At 38.3% G+C, this 22,266-nt stretch overlaps 1 protein-coding gene across 1 annotated transcript in view; it reads left to right on the top strand.

Moving 5' to 3' along the window:
* MBOAT2 (membrane bound O-acyltransferase domain containing 2) overlaps positions 1 to 19,924 on the top strand; it is a 125,642-nt gene extending 105,718 nt beyond the window's left edge. Inside the window, exons 7-13 of the mRNA XM_069494795.1 lie at positions 1,623 to 1,806; positions 5,058 to 5,250; positions 9,988 to 10,091; positions 14,035 to 14,099; positions 15,730 to 15,862; positions 18,223 to 18,374; positions 19,699 to 19,924. Coding sequence (XP_069350896.1) covers positions 1,623 to 1,806; positions 5,058 to 5,250; positions 9,988 to 10,091; positions 14,035 to 14,099; positions 15,730 to 15,862; positions 18,223 to 18,374; positions 19,699 to 19,924 — 1,057 coding nt within the window. The remainder of the gene's footprint in view (positions 1 to 1,622; positions 1,807 to 5,057; positions 5,251 to 9,987; positions 10,092 to 14,034; positions 14,100 to 15,729; positions 15,863 to 18,222; positions 18,375 to 19,698) is intronic.
* Positions 19,925 to 22,266: the final 2,342 nt, after the last annotated feature.

Here is a 22,266-nt window from a genome sequence, read left to right on the forward strand (position 1 = left end):
ACATTTTAAAATATGGGGAAAAAATTCTTCAAAATTAGAAAAGGAGTTTTGGTTGAGGGGTAACCTAGATATTATCAGATGTGCAGGAAGCACTATGTTGTTCTATTGATTTTTTTTTTTTTTTTTTTTAAATAAAAGCAATATGTACTAAGCCGGGCATGGTGGTGCATGTCTGCAGTCCTAGCTACTCTGGAGGCTGAGGCAGAAGGATCCCTTGAGCCCAGGAGATTGAGTCCAGCCTGGGCAATGTAGCGAGACCCCGTCTCTTTAAAAAATAAGTTAAATCTGTCTCCTTTAAAAACATAAACTTCTTTGTGAACAAGAGTTGAGAGATTATTTTTATATATAATATGCATCATTTTTAGAGAGGAAAAAGGGATTGTAACAAGTTTGAGAATCCTGCTTATTGTCTCCAGGTATAGGTCTTTTATTCGTGATAGTTTATAATTGACAGTGGACCGTAGACTTGATTAATAGAGCTATAAAAATATACACTTCTTATTCATTTATATAACACAGAAAGCCTAAATAGTCTCCTGTGTTAACTAACCATTTTACCCTGTTATTAGTAGATCCCATGTGCCATTTGGACAGACTTCAAAGCAATTGAATTAAAAATACTGTGAGACATCCTTGACTCCCGTCTCTCTCACACCCTACATCCCAGCCGTCAGCAGACCCCAGCTCCGCTGCCAGGGTATGTGCAGAGTGTGCTGCCCCACTTCTCCAGACATTGTCACCTGCCCGGTGGCTGCCCCATTCCTGATGGGTCCACACACAGGGGCCAGAATAATGCTTGGAAACATAGGTCTTTTAAAACCCCACTATGGTTTTTCAACTCATGCAGAATAAAACCTGACGTTCCTACCACGGCTTCAAAGGCAGGCCCCATGTGATGTCACCTCAGCTCTCCACCTCTCCTCCCATCCTTTCCCTGGGTTCAGTCTACCTCAGCCTCACCGCCTCCTTACTGCTGGCTGTGCCCAGCTCAGGGATCTCCCACTCATCATCCCTTCTGCCTGGAATCCTTGTCACAGACATCCACACGACTCCTCTCACTTCCTCCTTGTCTCTGCTCAAATGTCGCCTTACCAAAGGGGCCTTCTCCGACTTCTTAATGTAATAAAATACCTTCTCTTTGTAGCACTTAGCATCTCTGAAAATATTTTATATATTTTTTTATTATCTATTTTCTGCAACTGGTATGTAAGCGCTATGAATACAGAATTTTCCTCCGTTTTGTTTAATGCTGTATCTCCAGACCCTGGAACACGCTGGGCACAGTGCACAGCATACATTTGTTAAGTGAGCAAATGATTGACTAGTAAGAGATGATACTTTCTGTGCTAGCACATCTGTCTTAGATTTGTTTTATTGTGAGAAATCTAAGTAGAAACCCTTCATATTTGTTCATAAAGATCTGTGTAGAAACTCTCTTATTCAAAACTACTGTTGAGCGTTACTACATCCAGATCTTTTAAATTCTTACTGTCTGGATGCAAATGACAATTAAAGATTGTCTTATTTTGGAAATGGTAAGAGTAGTGAGTGTAGATGATTATTATTTCTGTCAGATTTACAGAAAACTTATCTCTCACAAGCTGCATGTCTTTTTGTTGCAGGCGCATGCCAAGCCTACTGGAGTATTTAAGTTACAACTGTAACTTCATGGGTATCCTGGCAGGCCCACTCTGCTCTTACAAAGACTACATTACTTTCATTGAAGGCAGATCACACCATATGATACAATCAAGTGAAAATGGAAAGGAAGAAATACAGTGTGAAAGAACAGAGCCATCTCCAAATGTAAGGTCATGAGATTTATCTGGAGCCTTTAGAGCATGTATTGGTTAGTCTTATTTATTTAAAGATACTAATATTTCCATATTTTGAATTTACCTATATCTTTAAAAACATTTTTCAAGATAAATGACTCTTAACACTCTACCTAGTAGTGATGCTATCATTGTATTAACAGCACAGCACTTAATGTGTGTGGGCCCTCTCTGCAAAAGGAGAATCTTAATGTCTTCCCCATTTTAGAGAGGATATAAAGATCAAATAGTTTTGCAAAATATTTGAAAAATATCAAGTGCTATATAAACACATGAGTAGTAGTAAATCAAACTCAACAAAGAATAATACAAATTTATATTTTGCTTCTATCACCTTACTCTAAGTTTTTATGAGATTCACTCTTATAAAATGTCATTTTCTTCCTCCTTTGGGTTATAGACATCATAAATCAGAAGTTGTTGCTAATGGCAGATAGTCTTAATGTATTATCTCATTGTTCTAATATATTTTTATTTAAATTCCATATGCATATAGTTGACAAAGTCAAATAGTAGTAGTTATTCATAAATCCCTCTAATGGCATTTGTAAGCGCTCTATGTACCAGTGTGGTTTGTAGACTCTTAGGATCTGAAGTAGGATAGTCACATAGCAAGCTGGCTCTTTTGTTGGGGACCTCCCAGTTGTCTTTATCTGTATCAGTTAAGACAGAGGTTTGACTGCTGAAACAAGAACCAAAATAATGGGCTTTCACAAAGTGTGAGTTTATTTTTCTGTCACATGACAGCTCAGATGTAAGCTGTGCATGGATAATAGGGCAGCCCCGTGGCATTGGAGAGCCAAGCTCTGTTTTCCCTGTACACATTACTTTCGCTCACATCCCATTGACCAGAACATAATCACACAGCCACATTCCAGCTACACAAGAGGCTGCTGACATGTCGTCTTCAGCTAGACTTCCAAGGGCACAAGTAAAAATTCCTTTGCTATGCAGGAAGGGGAGGATGGCTCCTGGGCAGCACCTACCAGTCTCTGCCATGATGTCTATGAGTCTTTTCTCTGGGGCTATTTTGGTTTTTGAGTAAAAGATCCTCTGGTCTTCCTGGGGCACACAAACTTGACGGCTGTACTCTGGAGCTGGGCAGGAGAAGGGGGTTGGTCATATCACCTCTCAGGATACAGCTGTCTCTGTGTTCTCCACATTTTCATTCCAGCACCTACCCCAGCCCTGCTCCAGACCCATGTTCCTTAACCTGTATCTTCTGTGGTTACATATATTCTCTGGCTTCCTGCCAGAGATGGTGGGGGTATCCACCTTACTAAGAGATATATACCGGTATATCTTATATATATAAAGTGAGGTGATTTTATGTTTATAATATATCTTATATATATATAAGATATATTTATTTTATATATAATTATATCTGTAATATATCTTTTATATATATATAAGGCATATATATAGAGAGAGAAAGGTGGCTTTATACAAACACACATCATCCACCCCACTAAGCAGAGAGGCTATAGAAACTTGTTTATACCTGGTTTTCTGCTAGCCCTCCTCCCAGATTTAGTTCTCCCCATCCACCCTGCCTACATTGGCTGATCCTATTTTGGGATTCTCATTGGTACTCATGCCCCACCCCCATAGCTGAGATAAGGTTTATGTTACCTTAGTTTTCTTTTTAAACCTAGACCTAGAAACTTTGCATGTAGTCTAATGGCCACAATTTTTTTTTTTTTTTTTTTTGATACAGAGTCTCGCTCTGTTACCCAGGCTAGAGTGAGTGCCTTGATGTCAGCCTAGCTCACAGCAACCTCAAACTCGTGGGCTTAAGCAATCCTATTGCCTCAGGCTCCCGAGTAGCTGGGACTACAGGCATGCGCCACCATGCCCAGCTAATTTTTTCTATATATATATTTTTAGTTGTCCAGATAATTTCTTTCTATTTTTAGTAGAGACGGGGTCTCACTCTTGTTCAGCCTGGTCTCGAACTCCTGACCTCAAGTGATCCACCCGCCTCGGCCTCCCAGAGTGCTAGGATTACAGGCGTGAGCCACTGCGCCCAGCCTACAATATTTCTTATTACATTACTCAAATGATATACCTCATTGTTAGGTTAATGTATGGGGTTGTTCTTCTTATCTCCCTTCATTTATAATTACAAATTTTCTCTAATTACCTTTTTAAAATCTCTTTTTTATTCAAATGTATAGATATTTGGGGGAGGCTTGAAGAAAGGTAGACTTATTTTATTGGAGAAAGGTTTAAAAGATAGCCAGGAAAATGAGCATAATGATAACTGCAGCAAGGAGTCCTTGGACAGTCAGTACCACCTAGCGGGAGCAACCTACAAGTAAAACAGTTTTTTTAGAAGTGCAATGAAAATAGCATATGCTTTGAGCCATTCTTTTGGCACTGTTACATAGTATGTTAAAATGTGGATCTTCATTTATTAATTACTTCAGTTAATTTGAATATTATTTGGTTATTATATCAGGCACTCTAAACCCAGGTATTTTGTTACATACCTTCATCTGAATCTAGCCTTTTCTTTTTTCTACTTGTTTCTTTCCCTTCACGGTCTGTATGATCTCTTTTATACTAAATGAGGTTGAAATGTTCTGGCCTTCTAAAAATACAAAATACCACGAGCTGGTAATTTAACCTTACCATAATATTGCAAAGAATGGCCTCTTCTTTTCAACGGGGTCTTTGATATAAATCTTTAGTGTTCTCATGTGTAGCTCTTCTGATTTTATCATTCTTGAACAAAGTTATGTTAACTTTCAGATTTAAAGAGATATATAGATTGTTTATTGTAAAACTAATGTCTGTGAAATACCTAGAATTTGGAAGATGTAGAAAAAGCACAATGGGGAAAAAATGTCATTTTTCATATAAAATTTATTACCAAAATTAATTAATATGAATTTTTTGGTATCCATTTCCATTCACACCTATACACTTATACTTGTTTTTAGATTTTTTATTTCCTGAAAGTTGTAAAAACTCAAATTGAGGTTTTAATATGAGTTGAGCCATGATTCTTAGGTAGTACTTATAGATAAGGTTGGAAATGTTCATACAGTGAGACCTTGGAGGTCTTTAAATACTAAATGCAGTGTAGCTTTTGATTTTTGACCAGGACAGTTACAGGTTGATGCTATATTCAGAAGACTAATCTGTTGATAGTATGTAAAATGAATTAAAAGGAGTATGGGTGAAGTTTCTGAAATCTCGTCTTACACTTTTCAGATTGCAGTTATTCAGAAGCTCTTAGTCTGTGGACTTTCCTTATTGTTTCACTTGACCATCTCTAACACATTGCCTGTGGAGTACAACATTGATGAGCATTTTCAAGCTACAGCTTCATGGCCAACAAAGGTGACCTATCTGTATGTCTCTCTATTGGCTGCCAGACCCAAATACTATTTTGCATGGACATTAGGTGAGTAACATGTGAACAGACTTTTCTGTTTGTGTGTTAAAATAAGTCAATGGATCAATGAAAAGATAACAGATACTTACTGTGTGCCTGTTGTATGCTAGATTCTGTGCTGGCCAGAATAGATACTAATATGTATAAGACATAGTCTCTACCCTCAAGATACTTAAAATATAATATGCTATTAAACCTTTCATTATGATATATGTTAGACTATTAACCATAGTATAATATACTTTGTACTTTATGAGCAATAAAATGATATTGGTGCACTGAATGGGGGTAGTCAGTTATGCTTGGCGGGTAAAGTATTAGAGAAAAGAGCATTCAGTTGTGCCTTTAAGATTGACTTGATTTCAGCAAGTGAAAAGTGGCTAGTTCTGCACTCATGAACAAAGAGGCATGGAGTGCCTTGCTTTCTGTGACAGGTGTAGCAGGGGCCATGCAGGAACTGGGAAGGAGAGGAACTGGGAAGGAGAAACAGGGCTTTCACAAGACTTTGCCTGCTCTACTGAACAAGCCATAAGAGCCTTCAGGCAGGTTGGTGGCCTGATCCTATGTCAAAAGAAGATAATTCTGGCCATATTTGGACTGAAGTGGAGAGTCACTTCACTGGATAAATTGAAATCTCTTCAAATGTGTTGTCTTTTATCTCACCCACAAGATTATAAACCCCTTTATTCTTTTCTTTTTTTTTTTTGAGACAGAGTCTCACTCTGTTGCCCAGGCTAGAGTGAGTGCCGTGGCGTCAGCCTAGCTCACAGCAACCTCAAACTCCTGAGCTCAAGCGATCCTCCTGTCTCAGCCTCCCGAGTAGCTGGGACTACAGGCATGCGCCACCATGCCCGGCTAATTTTTTCTATATATATTTTTAGCTGTCCATATAATTTCTTTCTATTTTTAGTAGAGATGGGGTCTCGCTCTTGCTCAGGCTGGTCTCGAACTCCTGAGCTCAAATGATCGCCCACCTCGGCTTCCCAGAGTGCTAGGATTACAGGCGTGAGCCACCGCGCCCAGCCCCCCTTTATTCTTGTGTCCTGCTTGACTTGTTTATATTTGGTACTCGATGAATATTTGAATGACTGTATGAAGAAGCACATCAGCCAGACAAGGCCAAGAAAAAGGCCTCGGGACTGGCATTTTACTGTTGGTTTTATTTTGATTGCATGAACCGTAGTTTGGGACTGGAATCAGTGTTTTTAGTCTTTTGTCATACAACTGCACACAGCATCATTAAAAGTTAATTTGACCTGGCATTTTCTCAGTCAATTAAAATATATAATGTTACTGTGTGTAGATTTTAAACTAATACTTCTTTTAAAGATTGAAAGTTTCTATTCTAGCCAAATATGAACATCAGTAATGCCAAATAAGATTTCTATAGTACTTAAATTCTGACTTTCAATTGAAACTAGACATTTTTCCACACCAACCTAGACTTTTTAGGGTTTTATAAGAAATGTGACCTGTTTGTTGAACCACTATAGTTATAGAAGAATTCTGCATGTTCTTCAGTTTGATTGGACCTCTAATTGTTGAAAATCTACTGTTAGTAGAATAAGGTCATTGAATTCATAAGACTTTTGAGGAAAACATAAGATCTTTGTAAATAGGAAAAATGCATGAGTTATCATTAATTATTTCTTTTAGTTATGATAATTAAAATGATTCTTAGGGGACTTCTGATCCTGTAGCCCCAATATTTGGTTTGAAAAACCAAGAAAATGAGAGTTGATTCCTTTTCCCTGATTCCTCCTTAAGGAAATATATTAGAATATATAATATATGAGTAACAATTTGAACTACATTTAAAGAATTTAAGTAATTCTTAGCCATAAGGCTATAAGGATATTCAGTTCAATAAATACTCATACTGTGTCTGTACTGTCTTAATCAATGTAAGTAATGGTTTAGGTCCTAGTAATGGTTAAACCCTGAAGTCTACGTTTTGATGTTGCGTCAGTGGAGAAGCTGATTGAAAGGCTTGGCACCTGTGTGCACACATCCATCTCTGCTCTCCACTGCCCTTTTTTTTTTTTGTTTGTTTGTTTTTGAGACAGGGTCTCACTGTATCGCTTGGGCTAGAGTGCAGTGGCATCATCACAGTTCACTGCAGCCTCAAACTTCTGGGCTCAAGCTATCCTCCTGCCCTAGCCTCCCAAGTAGCTGGGACTACAGGCATGTGCCACCACGCCTGGCTGATTTTTTCTATTTTTTGTAGAGATGAGCTATGTTGCCCAGGCTGCTCTCAAACTCGTGGGCTCAAGTGATCCTCCTGTCTTAGCTTCTCAGACTGCTGGGATTATAGATGTGAACCACTGTGCCCAGCCCCACTGACTTTTTTTTTTTTTCAGCTTATTATGGGGGTACAAAAGTTTAGGTTATGTATATTGCCCATGCCCCCCCATCCCCCCGAGTCAGAGCTTCAAGCATGCCCATTCCCCAGACAGTGCGCATCGCACTCATTATGTAGGTATACACCCATCCCCTTCCCCCACATCTGTCTGACCCCCAATTGGTGTTATTCCCAAATGTGCACTTAGATGATGATCAGGGAAACCAATTTGCTGGTGAGTACACGTGGTGCTTATTTTTCCATTCTTGGGATACTTCACTTAGTCGAATTGGTTCCACTGACTTTTTGGTTCTCAAATTGAAATCTAATGACTCCTGAAAGTCCAAAAATGTGTTTTTGGGAATCTGAGAGTTCCAAAATTCTTTAATTTGGTTTATGCGTTTTGATGATAATTTTTTAAAGAACAATGTAAGTATATTCTGGATCATGTGGATAATTACCTTGTTGATGTTAGTGTCCACATATGCATGTTTTAGGTTGCAGTTTTGTTGATACTAAGTGGCTACCTAGACTGTTTAATTTCTTAATTCAGGGTTTCTCAAAACAGGAATCAGAGGCCAGGTGTGGTGTCTCACGCCTGTAATCCTAGCACTCTGTGAGGCCAAGGCGGGTGGATCGTTTGAGCTCAGGAGTTCGAGACCAGCCTGAGCAAGAGCGAGACCCCGTCTCTACTAAAAATAGAAATTAATTATATGGACAACTAAAATATATATACATAAAAAAAAAATTAGCCGGGCATGGAGGTGCATGCCTGTAGTCCCAGCTACTCGGGAGGCTGAGGCAGGAGGATCGATTGAGCCCAGGAGTTGGAGGTTGCTGTGAGTGAGGCTGATGCCACGGCACTCTAGCCCGGGCAACAGAGTGAGACTCTGTCTCAGGAAAAAAAAAAAAAAAGACCAGGAATCAGGCCTCTAGTCTCATCCCTGTGGTGGTGTCCTCTTTACCACTTCAAAAAATGATTTATTGGGATCTCAGCAGTTTTCCTCCTTTAACTCAAGTTTAGAAAACATTGACTTAGCCCATGTAGGGACAGGTTAAGGTTTAAATTGAAGTTAACAGTCAGTTCTTTGGAATCACAGATTGCTAAGTTCATCTTCATATTAATGAAAACATGGAAGCTTTCTCAGGAGTTAGGTTACCTGAGGTAAAGAGTGGGCTGTGATAGGAGTTGCGGGGACAGAGGTACATGGAAGGTTGATGCCTGCAGTTTGATTTCCCCAGTTCTCTCTGCGTCGCTGTTGACCACACCCTGGATCAGTCCTACTGTCAGATGAGAAGTTGGTTAGGAGTTTAGTTGCTTTCTGCTCACAGTAGGCAAAAAAGATGGAGAGAATGAATAAGTGAGGAAATCAGAAGTGGTGGCAGCCACGAGGGAGGAAGAAGTTCTCCAGCAGCCATTTGGGCTGGTTTGCAGCCCATACTATTAATAAAGATTTTATTTTTAATCCTATTGAATGTGAATGCTACTATATTGATAAGCTTACCTTAAAGGCTCATATTTATTTGACTAAAGGCTGCTGACCTCATTAAACCTGGCAGGGGATGAATTGTGCTTATTTATTCCTTTTTCCCCAAAGTATAATCTTTTAAAAGTCTTGTTTGATGTACTAAAAGCACTAACAAGCCATGAAACAACTTAGGATCTAGTCCATGTAGGCATATTATATCCATCAGTTTTGATGGATTTCAGTTAGTCTATTCTTTAGTCATGACACCAATAGCATAAATCATAAACACTTTTTCAGTTGATTGGAAAAGGACTCATTTAAGGCAGAAACTTTCCTTACAGCTTAATCAAATAGGTATATAGAGCAAAATTGACTTATTGAGCATTGTGGTGAAAAGGATTAGAAAACAAATTCTGGAGACATATATTAATACATAGAGTGGGTTCTGGTGAACCAGTAAAGAAAAAAAATGGAGTGAAAATATTATACCTTGTTTATATATTCTTTTCTATAGTAAAGGTCCATTATGTGATTAAAAAGAACATGGTGATCTCAGGGCAAAACATCCCCTTAGTGGTTTCTTGACAGATGACTGAGTGTGCTCCACTGTATTCCTCTGGAACATTCTAGATTGGGAAGTGTTTCCTATATTGAATCTTCACCTTTAGCCCATTGGTTCTCCCCAGTTTTTAAACTCTACCTTGCTTCAACTTAGGCTTAATATCTGATGTTTTGTTCACTAACCAAATTGTTTTGGATGAGGTAGTTATTTTCATCGTATGTGATAATGTTTCTGACCTCTCCTAAAAATTAGAATGAACCTACTTTTCCTACTTAATAATAAACGATCATAATATATAATAACATACACCTTCTTGGAGAATATGGTAGATTGTTTTGGAGGTTCTTAATATTTTTTTTCTTTGTTTGCTACAGCTGATGCTATTAATAATGCTGCGGGCTTTGGTTTCAGAGGATATGACAAAAACGGAGCAGCTCGTTGGGACTTAATTTCCAATTTGAGAATTCAGCAAATAGAGGTTAGTAGTAGTAAATCATTAAGAAATTATTAATAGTTACCATATGATACTTTAAGTACCACAGTTTACTTTTATAGGTTATGATGTGATGTCCTAAGAGTGATATTGAAGGATGTTTAATAATAATACTCATTCTTCAGCCAGTATTTATTGGTCGTCAACCATGTGCCCCAATTACTGAGGAGCCAGTGAATGAGATAGGTACAATGTGAGCCCTCAAGGAGCTTTAGTCTAGTTAGGGTTACAGAGTACAGAAAAATAGGTGATGATTAGAGGGCCATGTGTGTGTTTCTGAGATAGGAATCCAGCTTAGGTTAGGTGGCTCAGGGAAGAGGGTCCCACGGAAAATAACGTCTTAAGCTGAGTCGCAAATGATAAGTAGGAGATAGCCAGAAACGCCAAGTAGAGGGAGCAGCCTGAGGGGGTGAGAACGGGTATGTGGCTCGTGTTGGCTCACGGTATAGAGAGTAGTGAAAGAAGAGGCTAGAGAAGTAGAGGCCAGGCCACACACATTCTTAGGGGCCATAATAAGAGTTTGGAGGCCAGGCACAGTGGCTCACATCTGTAATCCTAGCACTTTGGAGGCTGAGGTGGAAGAATCACTTGAGGCCAGGAGTTTGAGACCAGCCTAAACAACATAGCAAGACCTTGTCTCTTCAAAAAAATAAAATTTAGCTGGATGTGGTGGCATGCACCTGTGGTCTCAGCTACTTGGGAGGCTGAGGCAGGAGGATCACTTGAACCCAGGAGTTTGAGGTTGCAGAGAGCTATGATCGCACCACTGCACTGTGGCCCGGACAACAGAGTGAGACCCTGTTTCAAAAAAAAAAAAAAAAGTTTTAAACTTTCTTATAAGAGTAGTGGAGCACTGTGGATGGGTAAGGTGATCATATAGGTGTTTTAGAAGGATCTGGCATGTAGAATGTGAATATGTTGCCCTCCAGAGGCAGAGAGATCCGTTAGAAGGGTGTTGTATTAATCCAAGATGTTGGTGGCCTAAACTAGGATACTGGCAGTGGGGCTAGAAAGAGTTAACATATTGGAGAGCTGTGTAAGAGACTCCGCAGAACTTGGTGACAAATTGGAATCAGCAAGAAAGAATGAGTTATGAATCAGGCCTACATGTCTGGTTTAAAAAACTAGATTATTGGTGATACCTTTCACTTTAGAGAAGGAACAAAGAACAGGCACGGGTTTGAAAGGAAAGATAATGTGTTCAAATTTCAGACTTGCTGAGTTGTCCAGCAGGCACATGAATGATCAGAGCCTCAGGGACACCTGGAATGGTAATGTGGGAACTTTCAGCATGTAGCAGTTCAAGCCTAGGAGAGAGGGTGAGATGAGATGAGAGTCCCTGAAGGAGCATCAATACTTAGAGGCTGGGCAAGGGAAGGCGATTCAGGAGGAGTAGCCAGAGAGCAGAGCAAAACCGTTTCCCTAGCCTGTGAAAAGGATTATTCCAAACAGGAGAAATTACCAGAACTTTAGGTAAAAGGTTGACAGGGAACTTTATAATGAATGGATCATGCTGGACTCATTGATGAGCCTTAGCGTTACTAAAAGTGGGCTGTCGAGCGGATGTGATGCCAGGGGCAATATAGTGCCATCTCTGAAGTAGTCTGCCAACGTAAGTAAACCTGACTCAGGTCTCTAGATCCTTCTAAAGTTAGAGGGGATACGGAGTATAGAAAACCAGAAGTGGGGAATTCTATGGCATATATGACCCCAAGCTATTACAGATTAAAAAAGACTTGGCCACATGCACTGTATGAACCTTTTTTTGGATCCTGATCGAACAAACCAACGGGAAAAAGACATTTTTTAAACAATCAGGAATATTTAAATATTAAATGCAAAGTGGGTATTAGATGATGTTAAAGAATTATTATCAATTTTGTTAGGTCTGATTAAGGTTTTTTATAAGCCCTTATTTATTGCACTTAAATTCTGAACTATTTGCAGGTGAAATAAGATATCTGGTATTGGCTTTGAAATACTCTTAACAACAATGTCAGTAATAAAAATGGGGAAGGGGATGGGGAAATTGGTAATTGTTGAGGTTGGGTGATGTATAGTTGGCAGCATTTCTAACCTTTTGTTCATTATTACCACCTTAAGAAGACTTTGAGACACTTTTACCTCATCATCCCCTTCATGAAATTTTAATACCACAGATATGCTGTGTATCTGTTGATTTACCATATGTGTATATGTGCTTTGTACATAAAAAGTAAGTTTTTTGGCACCTTAAGAACCAATTTTTATCCTCATGGGGGCGATACCACCCCGTTGAGAATGCATGGTATAAGAACAAGTAAAGAAAGGAGTTAATTTTTCTGAAGGAGGAAATGGTCTTCAGTGCTAAATGCTTCTGAGATATCAAGTAAGATAAAGACTGGTAAATGCCCTTATCATTTATGGTTTTGTAAACAGAAATTTCAGGGGAGGCATAGGCACAAAGGCTACATTGATTATACAGCCTTAGGAGTTCACTCCCCATGAAGGGAAGGAGGGTGGAGATAGGGCAGTAGTTGAGGGGAACCAGCGATTGAGGAGGGCCTTTTGTTTTCTTTAATTTTGTTTTAAAGTAGATTGAAACATATTTACTGATTAGGAGAATATTTGACGAGGAAGAATGTGAAAATACAGTTGAAGGACAGAGAGACTTACCGATAAATGAGGTCCCTGAGAAGATGGAAAGCAGGGAGGAATATGAGGTAGAAAGGAGGTATAGAGACTGACCCCGAGGAAGGAGACAGGAAGGAGGGCAGGGTCTGTGTGTATGCTGCTGAGTTTGGGGTTTTGGTGGTAAGACTTTGGAGTCTGATGATTTATGTCATTTCCATAAAGTTGGTGGCCAATTTACCTGTTGTGAGGGAGGGAGGAGGTGATAGAACCAGGGCCATAAATGGGGAACTTTTAAAGTATTAGGCTGAACCCTATGAAATTGCTGATAATTATTCTTTTTGACTTACAAAAGAAAAAAAAGATTAATTTCAAATGATTCAATCCAGTATCTGTTTTCAAGAAGAGAATGAACTGTCTAGGAAAACAAGGGTTGTTTGGTAGGCTGAGGGTCTGGTTGAAATTGAGAACCATGAACTTACGACAAAGGTCTAGAATGTTATGAGATATTCTGCACTCAGGTGTTACTGGTAGGGAAGGTGGACGATATGGCTGATTTGGAGTTAGGATTTTGATAGGTAGGTGAGTTGAAAGGAAAAAAGAAACAAAACCATCAAAGATTCTGATAAGCATAGTAAATAATGGACCACAGAATCTAAAATGGTCAGAAGGAAGTAAAGACCAGATGAGGAGAGAATGACATAGGATAAAAGTAGATGGGCCCAGAGAACAAAGATTGGTTTCCTCTAAGATCAAAGAATAGCTTTAGTGGGAGTAACTTGAGTGAGGAAGCCGGAAAGGTGGGAAGTCCCAGTCTGGAAGATGTGTGTGCAGATCTACTCTCTCAGGAGTAGCAGGATTCAGAGTAGCTAGGAAACTGAGAGAGGGCAGTGGGGTGGGTCATTGCTGTGGATGTCCACTTCACTCAGAATGGTGGCCAAGCCTGGTGGGGAGAGGAAGATAATGAGGCAGTGCTCCCATCTTCAGTGTAAGAGGGAACACCATTGAAAGGGCGTTTGTGTACTCAATCAGGAATTTCTTTAGAATAATCCATGACAACTCTTGTAAGTGTTAACAGGTAGGAGAAAATGGTGATAACCCATTTACCTCATAGATGTTCCCAACAATAAATAAACTCCTTTTATGTAGAATGATGTTACTATATTAGAAAAACTGTATTAAGGAAAGAGAAATCAGTACACTACCATCATGGTTAAGTCATTTTTAATTTTATTTTTTGGCATGATAATATATTATTACTTATATTTAAAGCTTCATTATTTTGTTGCCCAAAGACAAAAGTTCCTTTGTTTTTCAGATGTCAACAAGTTTTAAGATGTTTCTTGATAATTGGAATATTCAGACAGCTCTTTGGCTCAAAAGGTATGTTCCTTCAAGAACAATCTTTAGATGTGCTTGGGCATCTAGTTCTTGGGGTTGGGCTTCACTGAGTTCAGATCCCTAATTAAATTTACAGTGTGTTGAGTGACACTGTGCCCTCAGTGTTACCCAGGAAACACTGTTAGCATCCTCCTAAGCAAGGCACCATCAAATCAGAACTGTTTTGGCTTGAGTCACAAACGCAGCTGTTCCTGCCCTCTCAGCCTGCCTTTGAGGGCCTCTGCCGACGTCTGATCACCAGTGTCCTCCTCTTGTAGCACCTACTCTCATACATTATCGATCTGGTTATCTCAAAAAGGCCTGTACAACCACTATATATATGCCCTAGGTTTGCTGGAACAGTTCCTGTTTTAAATGTCAATTCAGCAGATCTTTATATGTTAGGCACAGGATACAAAGATGACTAGGACAAAAAGACCCAGCCCCTGAAAGTGAAAGAGTTCACAATTTTGCTAAAGACACAGCTGTGTAATCAGACACAATACTATTCCTGTAGTGAGGATTAGGAGGAGAGAGAGCAGGCACAGTGAGGGCACAAACAAAAATAGAAAGAAATTATATGGACAACTAAAATATATATATACAAAAAATTAGCCGGGCATGGTGGCGCATGCCTGTAGTCCCAGCTACTCGGGAGGCTGAGGCAGTAGGATCGCTTAAGCCCAGGAGTTTGAGGTTGCTGTGAGCTAGGCTGACGCCACGGCACTCACTCTAGCCCGGGCAACAGAATGAGACTCTGTCTCAAAAAAAAAAAAAAAAAAAAAAGGAAGAACTTCCTAGAAGTAGTTGATGTTTGCGCTGGGATTTTTGTCAGGAGTGTGTCCAGTGGACAAGAGCAAGGCACAGGCAGCCCAGGTGGAGTGACAGGTGTGAAATACAGAGCTGGGGATTGCACAGAAACTCCCAGGGAGTTGCTCTCATTGTCCCTGTAAGCACATTGTCCTATCTTGAATTTATTTCATAAAATACCCTGTAATGGTAGGGCTCTGAGCAGCCTTCTTTTATAGCATCTTTTTTTAAATGACAAGTTGAATATTTTTGTTCCTTGAGATAGCCAGCATATATTACCATCACTTCACGGTGCTTTGCAGTCTCCCCGCTGGCTGCTGAATCTCTGAGCTAATCTGTTTTGTTCTTTTTTGTTGTTATTTTTAAAATTTGATACCTTAAGAAAAGCTTATTTTCATCTGAGTTCTCTACCCTGTTATAGGAAAACTTTAGACTAAGCACAGCCTATTTGCCAGAAAGAATAGTGTAATTAGGTCAGATGTTTTTCAAGAAAGTAATGAAATAATATAGAATGAAAACAACTTTAATATTATTAAAAATTTATTTTTTGTAAATTATGTAGATTCTCAAACACTAGAAATGATTTGTTATTACATATACCAGTAAGAAGATGAGAATTAAATTTATTTTCCTAAGTTTGACACTTAATAGCTATTAATATAACCTCCCTGAGATCACAGATCAAGTTATTGTCCAAGATAAGTTGTATTTGTTTTTCTGGTTACCCTAAATCCTGTCAGGTAATGAAAGAATGATCACTGTGGGCTTCGTAAGCTCGGGTCACTCACTCTTCTTGGCTCTCTGTGTTTTTCATGGTTTCTAGGGTGTGTTATCAGCGAGCCACCTTCAGTCCAACCATCCAGACGTTCATTCTCTCTGCCATTTGGCATGGGGTATACCCAGGATATTATCTAACGTTTCTAACAGGGGTGTTAATGACATTAGCAGCACGAGCTGTAAGTATCAAGAATTTTATTTTATAATTCAGTGGTCCACTCGAACTGTTATGAAGGCTGAGTAAATATCTTTTACAAGGTAGACCTTACATCTTTGACTGTGATCAGCATCGTGTTTTCCACTAGGTGTGAGGTGTATAACTGTGTGCATGTTTACTGAACACTCAGCCGTGTGCTAGGCGCCATGCTTAGTTCACGTGAGGAGAAGACATGTTTTTACACTTGGGGGCACTCACAGAATGTTACTTTGTCTTACGGAGTTTTCTGAAGGAGAGATAAAAACTGAGTTAAATAAAGATGATCAGAATGGGTAGGTTTATTTTAGAAGTGTTTCCGGAAAGCTGTAACCCCTGAGTTGGCTTTTAGATGAAGAGAAGACCATGGATAGGCCAAGATGAGTAGATGAGCTGTCCCCGTTGGTAGATACCACATTAGAAGTGGGGCGCAGTTCTTTAGAGTGTCTGCCTGGTTAGAACCTGGAATATTACTCTGGGAAACAATTGAGAGATTAGATTGGTGACATGGGAGACGAAAGGAAAAGTCCTTGAAAGCCAGTTAGAGGAAAGCGACATGATAAAAAAGGTGTTTGAACAAGCTCATTGTGGCACTCATAGGTAAGAGAGCTTTATTAACAAACTAGCAGATATTTGCTATTTCAATTTTAAGGTACCTTGAGGGTGTATGAGGGAAACTTCAAGAAATATTAACTTAGGGCTATACCTTCTGGTAGTTTGTAGTCTAATTCAGAACATGAGGTGTATGTATGTATATATACGTACATACGGCTTGCGTGTGTCTGTGTGTGTGGGCAGGCTCATGCATCACAAGGCACATATGATAGATTCCATGGTTATTATAGATAGTAAGTACCATAGGTGTTCAGAGATGAAAGAAATCTCTTGGTTGGGTTGACTAGGGATGGCCTCATTAGGAAAGTGTTTGGATCTGGGCTTTGAAAGATGAAAATTACTTTGATAGTGAGTGAAGTATAATGGGGGAGAAGATGACATTCTAGGCATGGGAAGGATGTTAGCCAAACCAAGTTTGAAAGTACATGGTTTATTTGGGGAATGGCAAGTAAATCTAACTGAAGCAGAGAATTCATGTATGCATAAATAGTGAATAATTTTGGAGAGGCAAATGGGAGAAAGGAGGAGGGAAATAATAGAAGAACTTAAACACCAAGCTGGGAAACAGCCTAGTCCTATTCTGTCTGCGATATCAGAGAGTCAGGCAAGGTTTTTAAGTATGGGAACGGAACGCTGAAAGCCATACCTCAGGAAAATGGGTTTGTCATTGGTGGACAGAATGGGATCGAGAGTGACTGCCTGTTGCGGCAGTGAGCTAAGCAAGAGATGGTAGGGGTCAGGATTTGCTCTGGCCACTGACAATGGTGGTCTCTGTATGGAAGAGCCATTAACCGTGTGTCTTGCGTGCCTCTAGTCCCTGGAGGCTGAGGCAGAAGGATCTCCTGAGCCCAGGAGTTCAAGGCTGCAGTAAGCTGTGATTGTGCCACTGCACCCAGCCTGGGTGACGGTGAGACCCATCTCTAAAATAAATATATAAATAAATAAGTAGGTAAGTAAATAGAAACAAAAAAAAGTAACCACTTACCAACTCACCTCTGAACAATTCATGTGGCATCTTCATAGCGGGGCATGTTTCACCTATGAGCAGGAGACAAGAAGAGTGAGGAATACAATAGAAAAAAATCATGTTTGTCTAAGTTTGCACATTTCAAAACTGAGATGTTTTGATTGTTTTGAAAGCTAAAAAAAAAAAAAAAGGCATCGAAGAAGTAGTGGATATTAGAAAACACCTTTTTTGAGAAGCTCTTGCTAGCTTCCGTTAATGAATGATGTGTGTGTTTGCCATTTATTTAAGAAAGTGCTGTTTGGCCTAAGCATAGTGTAGAGTACCTGTTTGTCTTTCACAAATGCAGAGGTGAAACAAGAAGTAACTTTGAAAGTAGATTAAACTTGATTTATGTACTGTAATTTACTAAATATGATTTAAGAAACTCTAGGCAGGGTTGCTTTTAACTTTTTTGGGAAAACATTTTAACACAACATGAAATCTATAGAAAAGTTGCAAAGAACTCCTATATGCCCTTTACCCAGTTGTTTTCATTTTCTGTGTGTGCTTCCTCATCCTCTCTCTCTCTCTCTCTTTCTCTCTCATGTGTTTATTAGTTTTTGTGGAACCCACTTTTCCCTTAGTGGTGGTGCCATTTTAGACTCCCACCAGCAATGAAGCAGAGTTTCAGTTATTCCACATCTTTGAAACAGTTGATATCACCAGTGTAATTTCATAAATAATGTTAATTTAAAGATACAGCAAATATTTTTGTTTTATTTCAGATGAGAAATAACTTTAGACATTATTTCATCAAACCTCCCCAACTTAAATTATTTTATGATGTTGGAACATGGATAATAACTCAAATAGCAATAAGTTACACAGTTGTGCCATTTGTACTTCTTTCTGTAAAACCATCTTTCATGTTTTACAGGTAAGTATTGCTCTAACAAATTTTTCAGTGGGAATAACTTTTTTTTTTTTTTTTCAAAGTTTCTTGCTTGGTAGAACTGAAAAATAATACCATAGCCTCATTTCCTGCCTCTCTATGCATTATCAGTTACTTTTTAATCCTAAACCAAGCAGTCTCAAGTTCTTTGTAGAACAACTCATGCCACTCCATCCTCAGATGAGAATGTGCTTTAGACAGAAATGCCAGCTATATAACCACTGTCTCAAATCTCTCATAAAGGTTTAATGAAGAACCTCATAGCTTAATTGTCCTCAACCTGTTTGGAAAAGACAGTTCTTTACAAAGAATTACTAATCTTAATTTCTTTAATTAAAAGAAAGTTAATTACTTATATTTTATTTATTTGCTTCTTTTTTACTTTTTTATGTTTATTGGTACTATGGTGATCTCTATATTATAGAAATTGTTGTCTTACGTTCCATCTTTTTTGTTTATCTGCTTAATCTCTACTCCCTGACCCACCAAATTCTACCCCCCATATTAGATAGTGATATTCTTGAGATCAAAAACTTATTTCATAAATTCTTTATTACTCTAACATTTAGAATGACTTAGCACAGAGTTTGTGGTGCATAAATTATTGAGTCAGATACGACAATAAGCATACAGTAAAACATTAAATCCTGCTAAAAGTTCCATTTTAACAGAATTATTACATATTTTTAAATGTGATTGAGCTGTTGGTTAGATTTTCTTTCCCAGGTACTTTGTTTAGAATCACTTGAATTTCCAGCTATAGAAGCATTTAGGTTACATTTGGTATATATTTTATTTGGGGGATGATGTTTCTAATATTGTTTTTAATAGTTTGACCTTTATTTTGTGAAAGTAACCATCAAGAAGCAATATTGCTTATTTCTTACTCACCTTGTTAGAATATTTGTAACTTAGAGACAGTAAATAGCAGGGGAGGCCAGACTAGTAAGTCTTTACTATCCCAGTACTCTTGTATACTCATCTTTTGACTGTGTGGATTGGAGAGATTTTCCGATTGCTGTCGCTATTAATAAGTACCTTTTTGTTCTGGTTAGCCATGACCTCACGTACCCTGCAAGGAATGTAATAAGGATACCTAGTATCGTGCCCATCCAGCCTTTATAAATACCCCCTGGCCTATGCTGTAGAGTTTCCTGTCCTGAGGGGGCAAAATAAGAGAATAACACAGTAAATAAACACATCCTAAAGGGGGGGGAGGGCGGTGGTGAGTGACATTTTGACAAGTGTGCAGTTATTAAGAATTATTATCAGAATGTAATAAAATAAACTTTTTTCATTCTTTTTTTAGCTCCTGGTATTACTGCCTGCACATTGTTGGTCTCTTAGTATTATTGTTTTTGCCGGTGAAAAAAACTCAAAGAGGAAAGAATACACATGAAAATGTTCAGCTCTCACAATCCAAAAAGTTTGATGGAAGAGAAAATTCTTTGGGACAGAACAATTTTTCCACAACAAACAATGTTTGCAATCAGAATCAAGAAGTAGCCTCCAGACATTCATCACTAAAGCAGTGATGGGGAAAGGCTCTGATGGCTATTTTTTGTATATTAACAGAAACCAATCTTAGCACCTTTTCAAGGGGTTTGTGTTTGTTTGAAAAGAGCTTAACTGGGGGGAAATGGGACGGTTATAGGTGGGGAATTTCCTGTATACCAGACTGGATATGGAGTGAAATAACCCCTGCCATGATACGTTCCTGTGGGCCACGCCTTATATAAAAATATTTCCGTATTTCAGTGGGCACTCACAACCTCAGCATATGTCCACAGGGTCACGTTTGTGCCCTGTTGCTGAATGTACGTTGCGTATCCCAAGGCACTGAAGAGGTGGAAAAATAATCGTGTCAATCTGGATGATTGAAAGAAATTAACTTTTCCAAATGAATGTCTTGCCTTAAGCCCTCTATTTCCTAAAATATTGTTCTTAAATGGTATTTTCAAGTGTAAAATTGTGCGAACACTATTGCAGTAGTTGATATTGTGTGCTGTAAAGAAATTTAGGAAAAATTTGAAACAGGATAGTTAAGGATGTGGATACTTTAAAAATGCAATAAACATCTCAGTATTTGAAGGGTTTTCATAAAGTATGTCTCAAATGACTACAATATATAGTGAAACTGTAAACAGTAACGGATGCCAAATTATAGGTGGCTTATTTTGCTGGAGAGTTTAATTACCTTTTGTCAGTCAGCCCTTCAAGGAGCAATTTCTTAAACATAATTAAAGGTTGGTAATGTGATATTTTAAGCTTATTTTGAGAGAGAGAGAGAATGAGAATGAAGGCAGGAATGAAGAAAGCACTGTGGCCTCAAGCATAACTTTGTAATACTTTGGACTTTTAAATGAAATTTATCAAGCATAAGTTATATAGCATTAGAAAGGGGTTATGAAAATAATAGTGTTAGATTGCTCAAGGATTTTAAAAGAGAAATCGCTAGGTATGGTTACTATCTGGCTAATCAATTTCTTATCCATCAAATTTAATTTATATTTGGGAAAGTTTTAGGAAAATGAAAACTTAAAGTCACTGCTTCTGAAAGGCATTTTTTGAGAGTAATATGAATTCATTTTCAAACTTTTAACTTCTCACCTTAAAATTTTGCTGTTAACTCATTAAAGTGAGTTTTCAGTTCTGTAAGTAGAAAAATTTGCTTTTATGTTATGGGCCATTTTTACCATGATTAATCTTGCCTTGAATGACTTCAGTGTCTCCTGTGATCCCCGAGTATTGTGATGGTTGCAGTGGCCGAAAGCAGGAGAGGGGGTTTGATGGCAGGCAGTGGGGCTGGCCTCGCAGTCTCGGCCCTGTGGTGGTGGGGGGGAAGGCCTGACTTCACCCTTATTTGACCAATCTTTTGTCAAATTTATTTTTCTTTTTGCCTTAATTTTTTTTAATGAAATGCAAATTGTCTGTCTATGGTGAGATTCTCTCTCTCTCTCTCTCTGTGTCTCTCTTCTTTTTTTGGTCACTAATAAATTTGCAAATGAAGAAATTAAGGACAAAAACAACAATCTGGCTTAAGCTATGTAATATTTCATTTAAAAAAGAAAGGAAAAGCAAATGCACTTGGAATTTTTGAGTTCTTAATCAGCAAAAATATCAATGTATCTTTTTAGAACTTTAGAGATATCTTCCTCTATTTTTATTTTTGTAAAGGTAAATTTTTTTCCATCTGATGAGGCTAACCCTTCTCTCTCAGGAAAGAATAGATAGCTAAATAAATTTTCTCTATTCTCCCATACATGGAAGTTAAGCTTGCTTTATAATGTGAGCGGATAGAAAAGAATGTTCATGGAAAGTATCTGGCCCCCAAAATGTCTCCTCAGTTTAATTAATGCTGCAGAGGATTTGATCACTATTCAGAGAAAGTAAACAAATTCAGAGTTTAAAAGACAGGCCTAGGCATGTCATAAGTGAGAACGAGAAGGCTTAATTAAAACTTACAGGTGTTTTATTGTTGTTCAACCTATCTAGCCACTTACAAATAATCACCATTTATTTTTATACCTGAATATACTTTCTCAGCCTGTAAACCTAAATCACTGTTAGCTTATTTCTTGCTCAAAGAATATGGTCACAGTCCTATTGTCTAGAAAGCAAGATCTTTGATCAATTCTCCAATTACTTTGAAGATAATACATATCTAGTTTGATTTTTATCTCCCTGAATCAACTTGTTATTTTTTTAAAATGGTTTTTGGATGGCTCTCCTCTAATTTGGAGAAATAATCACAAATATGCAATCTAGAAGAAAAACTAAAGAAATAATTCTAATTCTCAACTTGATTTTTCTCCTCAAGAAAAAAATTTTTTGTGCTCTATAAAATGAATTATCTACTTGGAATGTTGTAAAGATT

This window comes from Eulemur rufifrons, chromosome 19, assembly GCF_041146395.1.
Source record: "Eulemur rufifrons isolate Redbay chromosome 19, OSU_ERuf_1, whole genome shotgun sequence".
NCBI classification, from domain to species: Eukaryota; Metazoa; Chordata; class Mammalia; order Primates; family Lemuridae; genus Eulemur; species Eulemur rufifrons.